Below are 21,711 nucleotides of genomic sequence, written 5' to 3'. Positions count from 1 at the left end.
TGATTAGGGTTCTAATTAGTAACTTGATAATTTGTAAGACAAACACTTTAAATCGAACAATTAATCAGTACAACATGCTTGGGTTACTATGGTTATGTGATAACGGTTCTAATTAGTAACTTGACAATTTGTAAGATGAACACTTTTTAATTTCTATGGATTTGTTTGTAATTATATTTCTAAGTAAAATTGAATTGTTTGGGATCATGGAATTATTTAAAATTAATAAAATAATCCATACACAATTCTAGGTTTCCTATGGATTTATTTGTAATTAGGGTTATGCGGATTCGTAATTAGGGTTCTAGTTAAATTCTAGGCAAATTGATTTTTGTTTTTTTTTTTTTTTTTATAAACAATCTGCTTTCTCGTGTTGAGTGAGGTATCAAATCGCTGAAGGGTGTTTGTTTTTGGAAGATTCAAAAGCATATATCTTCTCGTTAAGTTAACTAGTAGATCACCCGTGCGATGCACGGGGATCAGCTCTAAGATTAAAGTGTATTAATAGCTAAAACACATCGAGGAGGTGAATCGAATATCTCTATGAATGAAAAGAGGATGCTAATGCTATATATGGGGGTAATTTAAAAAAAAAAGTTTTAAATAAAATAATCATACAAAAACTTTGAATAATTGATATATAATACGATATAATCCTAAAATTTTGAATAGCTGATATATAACACGATATAGCCCGAAACTTAAAAAAAAAATCCATTCCATTTGATTGAAGTTCTGAGTTAGACAAAAAAAAATGATAAAATAAAATATAAAATACGAAAATTTGGGCTAAAAAAATAATAAGAGACATTATCTGACTCAAATGGTACAATCATCTCGTCCAATACACTCAAATCTTTAATATGAAACTTAATTATCAAAGTAGTATTTCATAACTCATGCATTGACATGGCCTACAACTCATCTAATACCTTGCAAGTAACATTCACATTTTTCATTGTATACACATTATTGAAACATAAATTAAAATATAAGAAAATAAATACGATTTATACTAAATTACCTTTATTAAAGAAAAAAACCCATTGCGATCGACAATAAGATTAGCATAAATTGCAAATAAACCTAACACGAAAAAAATAATTATACATGTAAATAATAGAAAAAACAAATGTGTATCTGAATCATAATATACAATTTTTCTGATTATCTTCATAGTCGCTGAAAAACTTATTTGCAGGCAACATTGCAAGTAACATAGGTCGTCGTTTCCGACTTGATAAATATTTGTATGCCACATATACTCTTAACTCTCAACATTGCAATGTAAGTAACATTATTCGCCGCTCCGACTTGATGAATATCTTTATGCCACCTCTACTCTTAACTCTCGACATAGCGATGTATAAAAGTCCATATAACACTAACAATAATTGTAAGACTAATACTAATACAAACACTTACACTAACACTAACACTAACGCTAACACTAACGCTAATACTAACACTAATACTAATACTAATACTAATACTAAACTATTACTAACAGAAATACTAATACTAATACTAATATTAATACTAATACTAATACTAATACTAATACTAACTAATACTAATACTAATACTAATACTAATACTAATACTAATACTAACACTAATACTAATACTAATGCTAATATTAATACTTTACTAATACTAAGACTAACAGTAATATTAATACTAATGCTAAAACTAATACTAATACTAACACTAACACTAACACTAACACTAACACTAACACTAACTTTAACACTAACATTAATTGTAATACAAATACTAAAACTAATACTAATATTAACTAATACTAATACTAATACTAATAATACTATTACTAATAATTTTACTAATATTAATACTAATATTAATACTAATATTAATACTAATACTAATACTAATAGTAATACTAATAATAATACTAATACTAACACTAATAATAATACTAACACTGATACTAACACTAATATTAACACTAACACTAACATTAATACCAAAACTAAAACTGACACTAACATTAACATTGATACTGATACTGATAGTAACACTGATACTGATAGTAATACTAATACTAACATTGATACTGATATTAATACTGACACTGATACTAATAGTATTACTAATACTGATACTGATACTAATATAGTATTACTAATATTGATACTAATAATAATATTGATACTCATATTAATATTAATACTGATATAAATATTGTTGTTGATATTGATATTAATCCTAATACTAATATTGATACTATTACTAATACTAATAGTAATAGAAATATGAATACTGATATTGGTACTGATATTAATTTTTAAACTGATTATGACACTGATACTGATTTATACATTGATTATGATACTGATAATGCTACTGATATTGGTGCTAATACTCATACTAATCAATACTAATATTAATACTAATACTAATATGCTAATACTAATATTAATCCTAGTACAAATACTAATACTAATATGCTAATACTAATATTAATCCTAATACTAAAATTAATACTAATACAAATACAAATAATAATACTAATACTAAAACTAATACTAATACAAATACTAATACTAATAATAATACTAATACTAATACTAATACTAATACTAATACTAATACTAATACTAATACTAATACTAATACTAATACTAATACTAATACTAATACTCATACTCATACTCATATCATACTCATACTCATACTCATACTCATACTAATACTAATACTAATACTAATACTAATACTAATACTAATACTAATACTAATACTAATACTAATACTAATACTAATACTAATACTAATACTAATACTAATACTAATACTAATACGAATACTAATACTAATACTAATACTAATACTAATACTAATACCAATACTAATACCAATACTAATACTAATACTAATACTAAACTAATACTAATACTAATACTAATACTAATACTAATACTAATACTAATACTAATACTAATACTAATACTAATACTAATACTAATACTAATACTAATACTAATACTGATACTAATACTGATACTAATACTGATACTGATACTAATACTAATACTATAACTAATACTAATACTAATACATACTCATACTCATACTGATACTTGTACTGATACTGATTTTTATACTAATACTGATACTAATACTGATACTAATACTAATACTAATACTAATACTATAACTAATACTAATACTAATACATACTCATACTCATACTCATACTAATATTGATACTGATACTTGTACTGATACTGATTTTTATAATAATACTGATACTAATGTTATTGTTAATATTGATATTGATACTGATTTTTATACTAATACTTATTTTTATATTTATATTGATATTGATATTGATATTGATCTGATTATGATACTGATACTGATATTTATACTGACACTGATACTAATACTAATGTTAATACTAATATTGATATTGATACTGATTTTTATACTAATACTTACTTTTATATCTATATTCATATTGATACTGATCTGATTCTGATACTGATACTGATATTGATACTAATATTAATGCTAATGCTAATATTGATACTCATACTGCTTTTTATATTGATAGTAATACTAATACGTATTTTAATATTGATACTAATATTAATACTTATACTAACATTAATACTAATACTAATAGTGATACTGATTTTTGTACTGATACTTATATTAATTTTGATACTGATATTGATACTATACTCATACTCAGTGGCGGAACCAGGTATATATAGTTGGGGGGTCGGAATTTTAGATGGTATACTAAAAGTTTGTAGGGGCGTGACTTGCTCGACGGTACTTACTGTAGTTGATTTTTTCTAAGGATATTATATATGTAGATAATTACGTGAATGTGTGATATTGTTAAAAAAAAAAAATCAAATATTGATTAGAAATATAGAATCAATAATCAAATTTAAAAGAAAACTCAGTTGATAAAATATAAATATTATTTCTTAAGGTGGCTAATACATAATAACATATAATTAAAATAATATATTAGTAATTAGTAGGAAATAAGCAAAATCATCGGGGGTCATGGGCCCCTGGCTGCCCACTTCTAGTTCCACCGGTGCTAATACTAATACTAATATTAAACTAATACTAATACTAATAATATTAATACTAATACTAATACTTAAAAGTTGTACCTATGTTTCATTAATTTATTCGAATATATTTTTTTTAGGAATGAGAAATCAACCAAACAGTATTACGTAAAATGTGGGAAAATTTATTGTTGGACAATTACATGGAACATATTACAATAATGCCATATTAGTTAGAGGGACTCAGTGGTATCTAATGAAAATTTATTGTTGGACAATTACATGGAACATATTATAATAATGTCATATTAATTACATTTTTAGAGGGAGTAATTGGTAAGAATAATGATTTTACGTGGATTATAATATGACAGACCATTAAATTCATCCATAGTCTTAAATATTTTCTAAATTGAATAAAGATTGGATGGAATATATTTAAACATAAGTAGAAAATTTTGTTAAATTGTGTTAATTACGAAAACTTTAATCATATAGTAATTGAAATACATAATATTGATTTAATACATGCATTTATGTATAAATATACAATTATCCATGTTACTTAGATAGATGAACTTTTAGTTTATTAATGATAAAATAACACTTTTTCATTATTTCATTAATTATAAAAAACAAAAGGGAAGAACGGACATAATAGCAGCGAGCGAAACAAATAAAATCTTAAATATATGATCTTATATAATGTACTAATGTTTCTGTTGTTTTAATATGAACATGTAGTTGATTGATGAGATTTAAGTTATTTTACAATAAACATTCATATTAACAAATAAAATGAAACAAATACAATCGTACATGGATGAATTGTATATGTGCATACATTAAAAAACTTCAATGAACAAAAAAAAATCAATCATATTTAAAACGTAGAAAAATATGAATTGCATATTTTCTTTGTATGGATTGCCGCAAACGAATATTTATTCCCCGCATAAATCACATGTGATTCACACAATTCTTCGAACCTATTGTAAACTCCATCCTCAAACTCGAGTGAGTTTTTATTGAAGAACTTCGACCTTGAACTTCAAAGTGAACTATTTTACTTCTAATTAATCTAGTTGCCTCAACAAAATGTTTGTTTTGTTAATATGCTACAAATATAAACAATAAACAAAACAAAAATCAATAATATAATACATAATATATAGATGCAAATATATTAAAAAATGCCAATGGAGAGAGAGAGAGAGAGAGAGAGAGAGAGAGAGAGAGAGAGAGAGAGAGAGAGAGAGAGAGAGATATTTTGAATAAACTTCTAGGTGGCAGGTGTATGATAGTGCCATAGTTTATGTTCGCCTAGTGTTATGGAGATAAAATCTCAAAAATCCGATAAATAAGTTCAGATAAATGTACTTGACCCATAAAACGCACAATAGAAATTCCATATAGTCTCTTATTTTGGATGAATCAAAGACGTCAAATTTCCTATCTTTGGAAAAAATAATCTCATATGCAATACAACCAAACAATAGAAAAGATTGAATTCAAAAAATATAAATCTATCACGGTATTTGATTAATGACAATTTTCCCTAGTCTTATGACATCTGCAAAACAAAAACAAAAACAAAAACAGACATAGTAATAAATACTTATTGCAAAGTACGCTTAGAGTGGATTGAACATACACATAAGACATTACGTACCGAAGACTTTGGAATCGTGATTATAAGCTGCAACCAAAACAATAACAGCGATAAGTAAAATATGAAAACGCAGACAATATAAAACTTAAAACATGTAAATAGAGGTACAACATGTGAATATGAAACACGCATACATTGTTATAAAGTGTCGCTCGAGTAGATGTAAATGCTGGTAAAAATTATATAGATGTAAGGTGTTTATATAGTTTTCAAAATATACACGTTCAAATTTCAAAAATTTGATTTGGGCGGCAATATCAAATAAAGTTTCCTAAAAATTAATTATTCATGATTGGGTCTAAATACGATGAGCATTCTTTCCATATTCAAAACATGTGTAGAATATGTAACATCGAATGAATATATATTTTTACATATAAAATTAATATTTTTACCATAACTGGACATAATTAATATGAAAAGAAATATTATAAAATAATTGAATAAGGAAATATAATTTGAGTAGATTTGATGCATTTGTTTTTAGCATTGATTTGATGCCTTCGTTTTTGGCAATTCGTGTTATTCTTACACCGAAATTATTGCTCGCAAAAAAAAAAACTAATAATTGCTTTGATTGCAATTATGATTTGATTTCAAAGTCAGCATATATATTGCCATTTACGATTTGCTAACTAAAGGGAAGTTAGGATAAATTGTAAAAGGAAAGTTGTTGGATTTAAATTAGATATTGCATTGTGCATTTATGTCACTACCAAATTCTCACAAACTTAAAATCAGTATATACACAATCAAAATATTTTTATAAATAAATGAATATCAAATATATATATATATATATATATATATATATATATATATATATATATATATATATATATATATATATATATATATATATATATATATATATATATATATATATATATGTATATATATATATATATATGTATATATATATATATATATGTATTAATACAATCATCGTCTTAATATAATAATGTATTAATAAAAAAAGTATAAATTAATCAAGTATAATTGTTTGAACGTATAATAGAAATACGCAATGTCAAATTATTATTAACAAAAAATATTGTATATTTTTATTAAATAGTACAATGTAAAAATAAAATATTTTTGCTAATATATTTTTTTTATTGAATGGATATTATATTGCAAAATATTAAGAAAAAAAAACTGCATTCTTTTATTTTAATATTTTAATATTAAAAAAAATCCTGAAAATTATTTGAATTTCGTAAAAAAAATTGAGTATCCTGAATTTGTTCAATAAATATATTTTGAAATATTGAAAATATAAACTCGAATTTTTTTTCGAATTTATATAATATTAAATTAGTAAATAACATACATGTGGTAATTGTTTAAATGAGTGTATAAATGTTAAATAGGAAATAACTTAAATACATACCAAAATAAAATTGACAACTCACCAATTGAAGAATCCACCTCATCAATTGAACTCCAACTAAGCAATTTTGATAAATGACATCATCATTTGCCACATGTCAATCATTGAGGACATAGATTCTCTTTTTATATTATATATAGATTATATTTTTTTTCGTATTTTAATTTTTATTTCAAAAGCATATATTTTCTCGTGTTGAGTGAGTATTAACGTTTTAGATCTTCTGTTTGCCATTTGAGTTAGGGGTCTTTACAAATATCAATGGGTACTTATTTATAAAGAGATTTAGAAAAAAAACTCATTTACCAATAAGTCCATACATGGTCCAGATTTTTGTAAATGACTAAAATAACCCCTCATACTTTAATATGCTCCAATTTCATCCTTAACTTTATTTAACCTCAATTTGACCCCAAATTTCACAAATTATTCAATTTTGACCCCAAACTTTTTTTTTTCAAAATTTTTTTTTTCAAAAACTTTTTTTTTTCCCGCCGGATTCCGGCGTTGACTTTTCAATTTTTTTTTTCTTCCGGATTTTTTCGCCGATTTCCGGCGTTGACTTTTTCGATTTTTTTTTTCTTCTTTTCTTTCTTTCTGTAACCTTTTTTTCTGGTTTAAACAACAATATTGCTGTGATTGACAGTAATATTAACTATATTACTGTTAAACACAGTAAAATTAAACTAAACTACGGTTTAACACAGTAATATTGCTATATTAATCTCTAGCACAGTAATATTAACACAACAAAACTCATTATTATTGTGTAATAGAGTAATATTACTATGTTGACCGTTCAACAAATGTAAACATAATAAAAAACCAAAAGAATTAATATTACTGTGAGTGACATTAATATTACTATAACAACAGTAATATTACCGTCAACCACAGTAATATTACAATAATAGACAGTAATATTATTACGTTACTCCATGAATAACACAAACAAACAAAAAATCCAAACAAAATAATAATATTGATTTGGTTGACAGCAATATTATTACTATAACAACAGTAATATTGTCGTCAACCACAGTAATATTATTGTGTTTACAGTAATATTACAATAATAGACAATAATATTATTACGTTACTCCGTGAATAACTCAAACAAAACAAAAAACCCAAAAAAATAATAATATTGATGTTGTTGACAGTAATATTATTGTGTTTACAGTTATTTTACTGTCAACGACAATAATATAATTACGTTGACTTGTCAACAAATCAAACAAAATAAAAAAAAAACAACAAAAAATAAAAAATAATAATATTACATTAATTTACTGTCAACGGCAGCACAATTACATAAATGTATAAATTGAATTACGTTAATTAACTGTCATTGAAAGTATAATTACGTTAATTTACTGTCAGTGACAGCACAATTACGGTCAACGTTTAGCGGCGGACGTAAAAAAAAAAAAAACAAACCAAATTAAAAAAAAATACAAAAAAAAATAAACTTAAAAAAACACTAAAAAAAGTCAACGCCGGAGACCGCCAGAAACCGGCGAAAAAATCCGAAAGAAAAAAAAAATTTGAAAAGTCAACGCCGGAATCCGGCGGCAAAAAAAAATTTTGAAAAAAAAAAAGTTTTTGGTCAAAATTGAATAATTTGTGAAATTTGGGGTCAAATTGAGATTAAATTAAGTTAAGGATGAAATTGGAGCATATTAAAGTATGTTTCAAAAAAAAGTCAAAATTGAAATTTTGTGTTTAAAATTGGATTTTTGTGGACAAAATTTACTAAATTGGGGTTACAATTAAAAATTTGGTATAAATGGTTGAGGGTAATATTGGCATATACATAAATGTTTCCTTTATTTATAATAAATATTAAAGAGATGGGTTTATTGGTGAAAGAGATATAGCCCTAAACCTAGAATAATAAACATGCTTGGTTGGGGACTTATTCACAAAAATCCCATTAGATTTTAGCAAGTAGCTACGGATGTTTTGGATATAAGAGAATAGTTGAAGGGTCAAGTGGTAAACCCTAAAAAAGATAAAATCGGATCCATCCCAGTTATAAGCAGAACGCTGAACGCCTAACATCTCTCTAATTTGCCATGGCTAGCTTCTTCGTTTCCTCGTCCAAGGTCTTAATTTTATATCCAACTAGTAATTGTACCCATGCGATGCACGGGACAACAAATTGCATGTTTTGATGTTGTAATTATATACACAAACATTTGATGTATTCGTATGATGAAATTTTTTATTACAATTATTCATTAATAATTCATCAGTGGTAAACTAAGTATACTTACTACACAAAACAAAAAATAAAAAATAAGCAAATTTAATCGACAACATATCATCGGAAAAGGTTATCTCTGCATCTTGCATCGTAACTAAGCCCTTCTCCTAACCTTCCATATATTTGTGTCAAGATCAACTTCAGCCAGTTTACGAAACTTCTGGAAATTGCATCATAGCCACAACGGGGGTCAAACTGTAATTATTGAAAAAACTTTTCCCTGCTGTTAGAACTTTCGTAAATTGCAGCAACACCCACAATCTTTATCTATCTTAATTCACATCCGACCGCCTGCAACTTAAAATTCTTAATTTTACGAAGCTTCTTACCCTATTTCATTTATTATTTGTGAATTCACCAATTGAAGCATTATGAAAAGGAAAGTCTGTGTTGAATTGGGTATTAAGTCTTTCGATATCGACCTTCCGGAGGACGTCTCCGAACCTGACTTGATTAGCAAAGTCCACGAATTGATAAAAAAGATGAAAGGGTGCAATACAAACACATGAGAAAAATACAGATGCAAACAAAATGTACAGAGGGAGTGAAAAAAAGGTGAAAGGTAGAATCCTTACCGTATCTTCTGGTTTCACTTTGCAAAATAGCTTAGCTAAATATGAATGGGTTGAGAAGTTGAGAGGGCGGATATAAATATGAAGAGAAAACATAAGCGTGTTGAAGTGGGAGAGAGAAGTTGAAAGTGTTGGAAGTCTTTGGGAATCCCAAAAATCGGAACAAAAAAAATTGAGATGGAAAATAAATAAAAAATTACAAAAAATATGCTGGAGATAAAATAATATTAAAAATGTGATAAAAATCGAAAACAAATAAAAAATTAAAAAAATATATGCTGGAGATAAAATAATACAAAAAATATGCTGGAGATAAAATAAAAAAAATTACAAAAAAACAAAAAAAAGAGATTTTAATATTTAGAAGATTTAATCAGTTGTGCATTAGAGATTTTAGGGCTGAAAATTAAGAGTGAAAGTTACAAAAAAACGAAAAAGAGATTTTAATAATTAGAAGATTTAATTAGTTGTGCATTAGAGATTTTAGGGAATTAGTTGTGCATTAGAGATTTTAGGGGTGAAAATTATGAGGGATGGAAATTAAAAAACACAATTACAAATAATATGCAGGATAATTAGGAGCGAAAGTTACAAAATAAGAAAAAGAGATTTTAATAATTAGAAGATTTAATTAATTACAAATATGCCATTAGGATTTTTTTAGGGTTGTCCAGCGTTTCTTTCTTTTATATATAAGATTTTATTCATATTTACAGGTCTGTATATCAATTACTGATTGTTTTCGTGTAATAATTTTTTGTTTGGATTATATTTTGTACGAAACTTTAGGCTTCTCCTAGCAAGATCGCTCTTTGCAACCGGCTGCTGAAAACGCCGCCGACGACGACGAATACCAAAAGTAGTCTTACTTTTTGCACCATTCCCTCGAGAGTGAGACCCCCTCGCCCTCTGTATGAATGCACTCGCGCTCTTTTTGATGAGTGGTGTAAAAAAAATGAAAAAGTATATTCTTCTGAAGAAGAAAAAGAGCATATATAGATTCAACATATTTCGTATCTCCTGCGAAAGAATTAATAAGAACAACTCGGATCCTCGTATGACTCACAGAGCGGGTCTCACTCCGTTCGTTGATATGACCATGGAAGAGTTCGCCTCAAAATACATGGCGTTCGGACTTCGGTTTCCGTCTGCCAAAACCTAATATGCCTGCTGGTATGACAATAATTTTATTTTTTCCTTTTGTTTTAGATGTTTACCCTATTGGTAAGGCTAAGTACCAACTCTCTTTAGGACAACCTGGAGTGGTGACAAGCATTTTAAATCCCTGGACGAGTGGAAGAAATTTATCAACGAGATTGCCGAGTCAAAAAATCTGGTAACTAGAACTTGTTCATTTCTTCTTGATTTGGTTATTTGGTAAACATTTTTCTTTGTTTTTGTGATTGTGATTTTCCATCCAGGTAGTGGTATTTTTCAATAAGCCGTGGTACAGTAGAGGATGGTGTAACCAACTAGCGAAGATTGCAATGAAGATGCCCAATGTTATATTCATCAAGTTGAATGCTCATGATCTCAAGGCTGTTGCTTATAAATACTCAATTTTGGATATGCCCACACTTGTCTTCTTTAAAGAAGGGATTGAAGTCGATAGGTATGTTAGTGCTACGATCAAAGATCTGCAGTTCAAAATTGACCAACATGTTCGTTGAACCTGTTTGTTTCAACAAGTATTTATATCTTCTGCTGGTGCATGTCTCTTGTTCGTATATATTGTGTTTTCCGTAGACTTTCAAGGTTCACTTTTCTATTTCTAATTATTATGTATCATTTTGATATGATTATGTGATTCTACAATGGAGCTAATATGTTGTTGTAAACAGGTTAATGATAATATCTTTTGAGTGGCCTTGTGTATCTTATTATTCTTGAGATTTTTTTTTTCTTTTTTTTTTTTTTTTCTTAGAGCTTGGGATTGTTAACATTTTATTTACATTAGCTGGACTTATTTATCTTATTTTCCTTGGGATTGTAACATAAGCTTTTATTGGAATGTCTACATACCTGTTGTAATTTTAAATTTTATGTTTCCCTTCATTTTGATGGGTTTGGATATTGATATTCATGTAGTCATTTAATTAGATATACATGTTTATTTGCTTTATATTTTTTGCTTTAGATTTAAGAGACATTTTTTTCTTAGTTGGGAGAAAATGTGTGCGTATCACATTCATTGAGCTCGAAAGACCGTCTGCCCAACAAACACCGTAGTACAAATTATCACCAATTGTTGTTCAATGATGAAACCGCACATTTTACCCAATAATATCACACTGCAATTCTAAACAAATAAATTGAGTCCCAATTGGGTTAAATTTTTATTAGTTAATAAATGGAGTCAACAATGACAACCATATCCAAAGCATGAAGTCCATATCCAATGTACCAAGAGTGGAGAATATTAATGTGTCCAGTTATATTTGGAAAGAAGTGCCTCCACGCCGCCGAAGCTGCCAATTTCAACGATAAACGGCAGAGAAGAGAGAATTGGAAGTCGGCGATGACCAATCGCAATGACAGAGAAGAAACTAATTAAGGCTTCGTTAAGATGCAAAATGGGGGAGATAATATGTATATATACCTGGCACAATTGTAACTACAAATGGACTTTGAGGGCAATAGGGTAATAGCACTTCACGGTTTTAAGGGGAAAAAAATCGGATTACCCGATCACACCTCCCACGGTGAGATCTGCTATCATGTAATTGGTGGATCTGAACCCGGGCCCAGGATCTATCCGGATCCAGCTGTAATGAACCAAATCAAAGATCCGCCCAGATAAGAAGATCAATCTGCCCGGATCAGCCCAACCAAAATGGATTTTGTAGTGGATAATTAAGTAAATTTTTGTAGTGGATTTTTGTGAATTTACTAGTGCTTTATGCTAATTTATAGTGGACTATGCGATTTTTCTAGTGGATTTTGATAAATTTTGTAGGTGATTTTCGATGTTTTTTAGTGGATTTCATAAGGTTTTAATGAATTTTGATTGAAATTATATTTTTGTTGAATGAATTCTACTGCCAAGTTTTTGCCTCATATTTCTTTATTTGACAAGAGACGAAGTGGTGCCGTGGAGGTGGCTAGATTGGTCGATGTTAGAGTAACTTTACGTGTCGTCAGCCTTGTTGGTGGTGGTGTTGCACTTTTTCGTAGACAAAATAGTGGATTTACGTTTTTATTGTTTGTTATTTTTTGAGTTGTGTTGATTACGTATATTTTTAGTGGATTTCGAAAAGTATGTTGTGGATTATGTTAATTTTACAGGGAATTTTACGGTAATTGTATAGTAGTTTTCGATAAATTTATAGTGGTTTTTGAATAGTGATTTCTACGTTGATTTAATAGTAGTTTTCGATAAATTTATAGTGGATTTCGATGAGTATGTAGTGGATTTCATTTTTTCGGTAAACCTATTGGAAAAGAAACCATTAAACAAAAAAATGGAGAAAAAAAAAACAGAAAAAGCAATATTTTTTGAATCGAAATTAAAAGAAAAAAAGATTTTTGTGCATAAGTCCCCAACCAAACATCTTTATTATTATAGGTTTCGGGGTTGTGTCTCTTTCACCAATAAGCCCATCCCTTTAATATTTATGGCAAATGGCAAATAGGCCTATGAGGCCATGACAATGACACTTAATTAAAAGAGGGACATCCAACTTTTTTGTCTTTCAAATAAATCCAGCTCATTCAAACTTATTTGCAGATAAGAAAAATCATTTTATATATACCAAAAGTACCCCCAATTCATTGAAACCCAATTCAACTCCAATTTCATGATTTACACCTCAATTTAGCCAAATTTCATCAATTAAACATTTTTAACCCTAATTTCAATTTTGACCCCAATTTTGACCCGCCACACCGGAGACCGCCGGTCTCCGGCGTTGAATTTTTTTTTTTTTTTTTTTTTTTTTTAAATTTGTTTTTTATTAAAAAAAAATATTTTAATTAATATTACTTTCTTGGCTACTAAATTAGTGTCTCCAACAGTTATTTTGGGTGGAATTTTAGTGGATCAAATGTATGATAAACAAGATTGATTACGCAGTTAACTGATTTTACTTGCTAGAGGAATACTCCATCCGTTCCTAAATAACTGTCTTTTTTCACTTTTCACAAAGATTAAGAAATTCAATTAATGTAGCTTGATTTTAGAAAAATCACATAAAAATGACTAAAACAACCTTTTATCATTTAATGATTTATAAGAGAGAATTAATGTTTAGAGATGCATTAATAAGGATATAACAGTAAAAATGTATTTAATGCAGTATTGAAAATCTAAAGTGACAGATAATATGGAACAAAAATATTTTAAAAAAGAGAGTTATTTTGGAAGAGATGGAGTAATATTTTCAAGTTTTATGTCTTTTAGTGGTGGTCCATCCCACGAATATATTTCTTTAAATATCAAATCTATTTCATCGTATGTATCAATTTTACTCACAAAACTTGCAACATTTTCCTTAAACATTCAATCAAATCCTATTGGTTAATCATGTAATCTTGTATTTGCTCTATGTATAGATAAAATATTTTCAAACATTTCCAAAATAAAATCATATTTGTTAAATTCCGCAAAAACTTCTCCAGAACATGATCTAATTCAAACATGATTTAGTAAATATATCTCTTTACAATACAAACAAATATCATTTCATCCTTCAAAATACAATTTTCAAACACCTTTGGACGCGTTTAATGTATATTATCTATTTTCAAAATACAAACAAGCATTATTTTTTTCAAACTTCTTTCCCAAAATAAAATTGAAATATAAACTAAAAGGCTTAACAAAATTTCCGGAAGATTTTCATGATCTTCCAAGAAACAAATTTCAACAAAAAGTAAACATATGTCTTTGCATACAACATATGTAGACACGGCCATGGGCCGGTTCGGGCCGGTTCACTCCGGTTCACGGTTCATTTTTTCCGGAACCGGAACCGGCCCGTACTACACCCGGTTCGGCGGGCCGGGTCGGCCCGCTGGTTCACTCCGGTTCCGGGCCTATCCGGGCCGGTTTCGGGTCGGCCCAAAAATTTATATATATATATATATATTTTTTTTTTTTTTGAAAATACTTAATGGATAAATAAATTAAAAGAATTACTTTTAAATATGAAAAAGACAAAAGAAAATAAATAAAATGACTTGAACTTAATTTTATAGGGAAAAATGGGGTGTGAGGGTATTTATCGAAAAATGGGGGGGGGGGGGGGGGGGGGGGGGGGGGAGGATAATTCAAAAAAGAGCAAATAACGGCCAGTTCACTGGGCCGGTTCAAGTTTTTAAAGCTTTTTCAGCTTTTTTTTATTTTTCTTTTTTTTTTTAATTTTGGGTGAACCGCCGGGCCGGGCCGGCGGTTCACGGCTCACCTATTTGAAGAACCGGGCCCGGCCCGAGGGGCACGGGCCGGTTCACGATTCCGGGACCGGTTCACCGGTCAACGGGCCGGTTCGGTTCGTCAACGGGCCAGTTCCGGGACATAAAGAATCCAATTTAGCGGAAAACATGTCACTTAACTCGGTAGCAAAAATATAAAGCCATGGAATTAAAACTCAGGTCATAATATTTAAGATTTGTCGAAATTACTATATATCATCACTCCACAACGTTGGAAACACCGCTTGGACAATTTGGTACGCACCCTTGTCTGACCCAATCGGTCTATTATCTGCGATCCTTAAATGCCCTTTGTCACCCAAGGTTTCGCTAAAGGCGCATCTTACCTTCCAATACTGTATTCCGTAGCACGTCCTACCAGTAAACCTGCATTATTACAGAAGTGGCTCCCTGTCAAAAAATTTCCATCCAGAATTTCCTGTCATTTATAGTTATTTATTAGAAAATATAACTAATTAATTAAAGAAAGAAATGAAGTAAAGCAAAACTCACCCCTCCATAATCGATCATTCGATCATCACAATTTATGCTCCCCACACTAATAGGCTGAACAGCGAGTCTCTTGCACAGCTCAGTATTGGTGCTTCTTCATTACTTCATACGATTTAATTCTCATATGAGGCTTATGCATATGAAATATACAAATATATACATTTTTAATTTAGCTATTGGTATAAAAGAAACAGTAAAGAAAAAAAAAAAATACCTTTGGTCGTCTACAACGACAGTAGAATTTCCCAGTATATGGGTAATCATTCTGATACGATATCCCCTTTCGTAGTATGTACTTATAAGCTTCCACTAAGCAAGGACCTCCCGGTATGGACTTCTGGGCCAAATAGTTCGCCTTATTACAATCCAACATTTCTTGGACTGAGAGAAGGTTGCATTCACCCGTTTTGAACAATAGAAGAAATTATAATGCTTCTATGACCGCATGGGCCACGCAATCTACCAAACAAAATAAATAATAATAATAATAATAATAATAATAATAATTAATAAATAATGGGCAATTCTGCAATTTATTGTATTAAATAAAAAACTAAAAATAAAAAATATTATACCCACTATAAGGGTAAAACATGTAGTTCAACCTTAATCGATCAAACCTTAATCGACTATCAGAGCATACTCGATTAGCTTAATCGACTATGATGAAGCATAGTCGATTAAGAATCTGCTACTAAAAATAACAAATTACAACTGCAAAAAAATACAAAATCAACTATATTTAACAAAAACAAAAAATATTCAAACATTATGATTGGTTAATACAATTGGAATCAATAAACAAAAAATTCATAAAAATAAATAAATAAATTGGAGTCGATCAACCTTAATCGACTACCAAAGCATAGTCGATCAACCTTAATCGACTACCAAAGCATAGTCGATTAGCTTAATCGATTATAGAACATGTACATACCGATTAAGGTTCCAGTCTGCGTGAATTTCTCTACACGCGCCGTCCTCCGCCTGATCCACAAAAAAACCCTAAATCTGCCTCCTCATCGTCAGTCATCACCACACCCCCGCTACACCACACTATTCAACTAATCCCTAACAAGAATAAACTAAATAAAATATATAATTCATACAAATTAGCATTTCAATGTCCACAAAAAAAAAAAAACAGGAACGATTTTAAGGTATTTGCCAATCATTGTAGTTCACTCCATAAACAATTCTGAATGTATGACAAAACCAACACTAAAAAAATACTAAAAATAAAACAAACAAACAAAAATAAAAAAACAAACCACCACCTCCAAGTACAGATTCGTCACCATCCTTCATGCGGCGGCGGGAGGCAGCGGCAAACACTCTTCCACCACCACCGCCGTCTGTCGCCGTCAAACATTCTTCCAGAGTCGCTGTCTGATCTCCTTCGTCAACGACGTCTTCCTTTTCCTCCGAATTTCAGTCGAGAAGAGAAGAGAGAAGAGAGAAGATGAGAGAAGGAGAAGAAAAAAACGGCAAATGAAATGGGTTAGGGTTCTGAAACGTGAAAATGAGATTTAATATCAATAAGGGTGGTTTGTGAATTATTAGCTAATGGGGTTTTCTCTAATTATTTTTTAGAGAGGGTGTTTCCTTAACTATATTTTATAGATGGGGGATTTTCTCTAATTTTCCCTTTATTATATTGAAGAATTGAAATTTTCTTTTCGATTGTTGTAGAGGTGTGAACGAGCCGAGCTCGAGCTCGAGTCCATGTTGCCGAGTTCCAGCTCATCGAGTCAAAATTTTTTGGCTCGAGCTCGAGCTCGGGCTCATTTACTTTTTTTTTTTTTTTTTTATTAAAATTATTTATTTTTTTATTAAAATTATTTATTTTTTTATTAAAATTTATTTATAGGAAAATAAAAAAAAAAATTATAAAATAAATAATGAACTCTAGTTATATTTTTTTTAATTTTTATATTATTATTATTATTATAATATAATATGTTTGTAAAAATAAAATGTTCAATATAAAAATATAAATAGAATGTTCAAAAATATGTTCGAAATCGAGCTCGGGCTCATTTACTTTTTTTTTTTTTTATTAAAATTATTTATTTTTTTATTAAAATTTATTTATAGGAAAATAAAAAAAAATTATAAAATAAATAATGAACTCTAGTTATATTTTTTTTAATTTTTATATTATTATTATTATAATATAATATGTTTGTAAAAATAAAATGTTCAATATAAAAATATAAATAGAATGTTCAAAAATATGTTTGTAAAAATATAAATAGAATGTGTTGACAGTGGGATTCGAACCCACGCCCTTTCGGACCAGAACCTTAATCTGGCGCCTTAGACCAACTCGGCCATATCAACTTTGTGAACTAAAATTCTATTTTGAGTATTCAATACAATGTATCACCTACTAGTTTAATTAATTATATTTAGCAGAAATGTGGGACACCCCTAGTTTTGAAAATATATAGGGATAGGTCCTATGGATTTTTCTTCCCTAGTCAAAAACCCAAATTCTAATCTTAATTTGATAGACCCCCTAATCAAAAAAAAAATATCCGTTTTGCTCTTTTAGTTACAATTTAAAACCTTACCTCCTAACATTTTATCCCAATCCCTTCCACATTTTTTTCCAGCCGTCATTTCTCCCCTCTCCCACTCTCTCTACCGACACACCATTTCAATTTAGAATGTACATAAAATTTATTAAGTTAACGGTCTAGTAAATGCAATATTGGGAGAATAGACCGAATATTGTTATATAGTAGACGCGTAGATGTGAATGTGTGCAAATTGGTAGTTAACAAATAACAATTACATATTTATGACGATGTGTTAGCAAGTAAAGTCATGGTGACAAGATCAGGTAGTCTGTCGGTAAGTATCTTGCACCTAGGACCTATTTTGTCATGAATTCGCGTCGCCCGATGGGTAGTTGGAGAACCAATAACTATCATCTTTTAATATAAAAAAAGAAAAGTTTTTATTCTAAGCTGCCCCACCAACGAAACCCAAGAAAGCAACGTTCCATCTATTCCATTGATTAAGGTTTTTGACTTTCCTCTCAATATGATTTTTATTTTGTTCTGTGTGTATGAAATATATTTAGTTAAAGTTTGCTTCTTTTATAAGTTGAGTGCTTGAATTCTTCGTTAAATGCACTTTCCATATTTAAATTGTGCCGCAGCACGACATTATTTTATTTTATTTTATTTTATTCTCTTATTGAGATTGAAACAAAGCCTTTTTGTTTTGGGGGATTGAAACGGGGGTAGGGTTATTTCCAATGAAAAATCGAATTCAGGATTCCTATTTGCATCATGAAATATTAATTCAAGTAAAACTCTTTATTACTTTTCCAAAAGGTACCCATTAAAAGTTCAGTAAAAAAAAATTGAATCTTTAAATGATTCTCATACAAAAACTAAATTCATGTAACTTATATAGACTACACTTTTATTTTTATTTTAATACTGAGATTGAAACAGGGCTCTTTTATTAGGGAATTGAAAGAGGGTTCTGTTTTTAGGGAATTGAAATATGTCTTTTTATGTTTTATTGCATTCGGTCAGTTTTGTAAAAATGATGTATTTGTTTTGCATCGTTAAATAGTAATATTGAGATATTTGTAATTTGGAACGAGTTTTATGCGTATATTTGGAGATGTAACTCTAAAAGAGTTGAATTTATGCTATTTTTATTTAAAGTCGATAAATCTTTACTATGTTGTGCTACCCTCTATGAATGTATCTAAAAAAAATCGGGGGTGCCGCCCCCGAACCCTTGTATATTTTATTGTTTCGAATTCCTGGATCCGCCATTGATTATCGTTATCTCTTTCTTTCATATCTGATCAGCCATGATGAGAATAAAGACCCGAGGAACGCTAGAGTCAAACAGGAGCTTCAAAAACTCGCCCCGAAACTCGTAAGTGTTTGACTTCTGATAAACGAAACTTTTAATTGGTGAACTTTATTTTATTTTTTTATTTTTATGTTGTTGATTAATAGATGATTTTGTAATTTATTTCAGGTGGAAACTGCGATGTTTTGAATTCTCTGTTAACAGAAATTTATCATCTGAAGAAGGAAAACTCCGTCAAATATTCGCGTAAAAATGATAAAGTGAGGCCATTTGAGAGTGGTGGTGAAGCTTCTCTAGAGTTTTTCTCCCTCAAGACAGATTGCAGCCTGTTTGTGGTATGTTTTTCAGCATAATGCGATTTGATTTTATTTTTCCTTTTTTTTAAATAATATTTTACTCAAGCCGAGCTCATATGAATGAATGATGAAGCTATAAGTGAGTAATTTAACTTAGTTGGTTAATTGTGCTTACCATGTATACTAGTTTATCTGTTCTTGTTTTCTATTGGATTCGTTTAGCTTTACAGTTAATTTGAGAGCTTTAATTTTCTTTACGGCAAAGAAAAGTTGTTTTCTAACATTGATGCCTATTTTTGATATGCAGTATGGTTCGCACTCAAAGAAGCGGCCAAACAATCTCGTACTTGGACGAACCTACGACCACCACATTTATGATCTTGTAGAGCTCGGCATTGAAAATTTTAAAAGCATGCAGTCTTTCTCGTATGACAAGAAATTTGCTCCTCAAATGGGGTCAAAACCCTTCTTTGCTTTCATCGGAGAAGCTTTCGAGACAGTAGACGAGCTGAAACATTTAAAGGAAATTTTACTCGATCTATTCCGTGGGGAGGTTTGTCTCAATCAAATCATTCATTTCTCTTTTCTTGCTTGTGCTATTTTCATTGACAATGTTTTAAGGATTTATTAATCTTAGGTTATCACAAACTTGAACCTGGCTGGCCTAGATCGTGTTTATGTGTGCACAGCTTTGTCGGCGAATAAAATATTATTTTCTCACTGTGCGATGCGTCTGAAAAAGTCAGGCACTTCAGTACCGAAAATGGAGCTGATCGAGGTTGGCCCATCTATGGACATGGTTGTTCGTAGGCATCGTAACCCTGATGACAGCCTAAGAAGAGAAGCAATGAAAACACCACACGAGTTAATTAAGAAAAAGGTCTCGATCAATTGTTGGAATATTTTATTCGCAAATTTATTACAACAGAACAATCATTTTTTTTCTTCTTTCTGATGATTGGTTTATTATATATCAGGAGAAAAATGTTGTCAAGGATGCTGTACAAGGCAAACTTGGGAAGATTTATATGCCGGATCAGCAGGTATAGAAAATTTATCCGGAGTTATATTTTATTTTGGTTTTATATCTCATTATGCAATGTTTTGATTTACGAACGAATTTGTGGATGTAGGTTGGTGTAGTACCGCTTGCTAACAAAGCAAAGGGAGTGAAGAGAGAACGACGTGAAGCTAAGATGAAGGGCGAGGGCCACTAACCTTCACCGAAGAAGCAAAAGCAGGATATTATTAATGCTGATGAGTAGTTCTGTTGTAAAATCGATATATTTTGATTAATGGATGGGTACGTGAGTTTAGTTCTGTAAAATCAGTTTTTAGCGAGACATGATTCGTTTACTTTAGGATAATCTTAGCCATCTCGATAGAGCGAGTGATATATCTACGCCAATCTGATTTTATGCCATTTTGGTGGTGTTCAGCCTTGCTCGATTTTTTTGATTTGTTTTAGTTCTTTTCAACACATTATTCTAGATTAAAGATGATTTTCTGAATTAAGCTCCATCAGTGAAATCTTTTCAGAGTACATATAAACTGGTAATCACATCAAAGAAAGTAGGGACATATTTATGTTTGAGAAAGACCATCACTTAAACTAGGGGTGTTCACTCGGCCTGTAAACCAACCAAACTGAATAAAAAATTTAAAACGTGACCAAACATAAGA

General features: G+C 29.6%; 1 protein-coding gene and 1 non-coding gene across 2 annotated transcripts; one reads left to right on the top strand and one right to left on the bottom strand.

The window, feature by feature from the left end:
- The first annotated feature begins 11,451 nt into the window (after positions 1-11,451).
- LOC105956619 (ribosome production factor 2 homolog) lies at positions 11,452-21,466 on the top strand. The gene is made up of 7 exons (XM_088812646.1): positions 11,452-11,576; positions 19,726-19,799; positions 19,901-20,067; positions 20,336-20,581; positions 20,666-20,908; positions 21,006-21,071; positions 21,162-21,466. Exons 1-7 carry the CDS (start codon positions 11,452-11,454, stop codon positions 21,243-21,245), a joined length of 1,005 nt encoding a protein of 334 aa, XP_088668772.1. The 3' UTR covers positions 21,246-21,466.
- Positions 18,149-18,229, bottom strand: TRNAL-AAG (transfer RNA leucine (anticodon AAG)). Its single transcript has one exon. It is a non-coding gene; the product is annotated as a tRNA-Leu (tRNA).
- Positions 21,467-21,711: the final 245 nt, after the last annotated feature.

Source organism: Erythranthe guttata, chromosome 14 (assembly GCF_056151865.1).
Source record: "Erythranthe guttata isolate IM_541 chromosome 14, IM_541, whole genome shotgun sequence".
In the NCBI taxonomy this organism is placed as follows: Eukaryota; Viridiplantae; Streptophyta; class Magnoliopsida; order Lamiales; family Phrymaceae; genus Erythranthe; species Erythranthe guttata.
The sequence above is the reverse complement of the archived record's forward strand: the minus strand, read 5'-3'. Positions and strand labels throughout refer to the sequence as shown.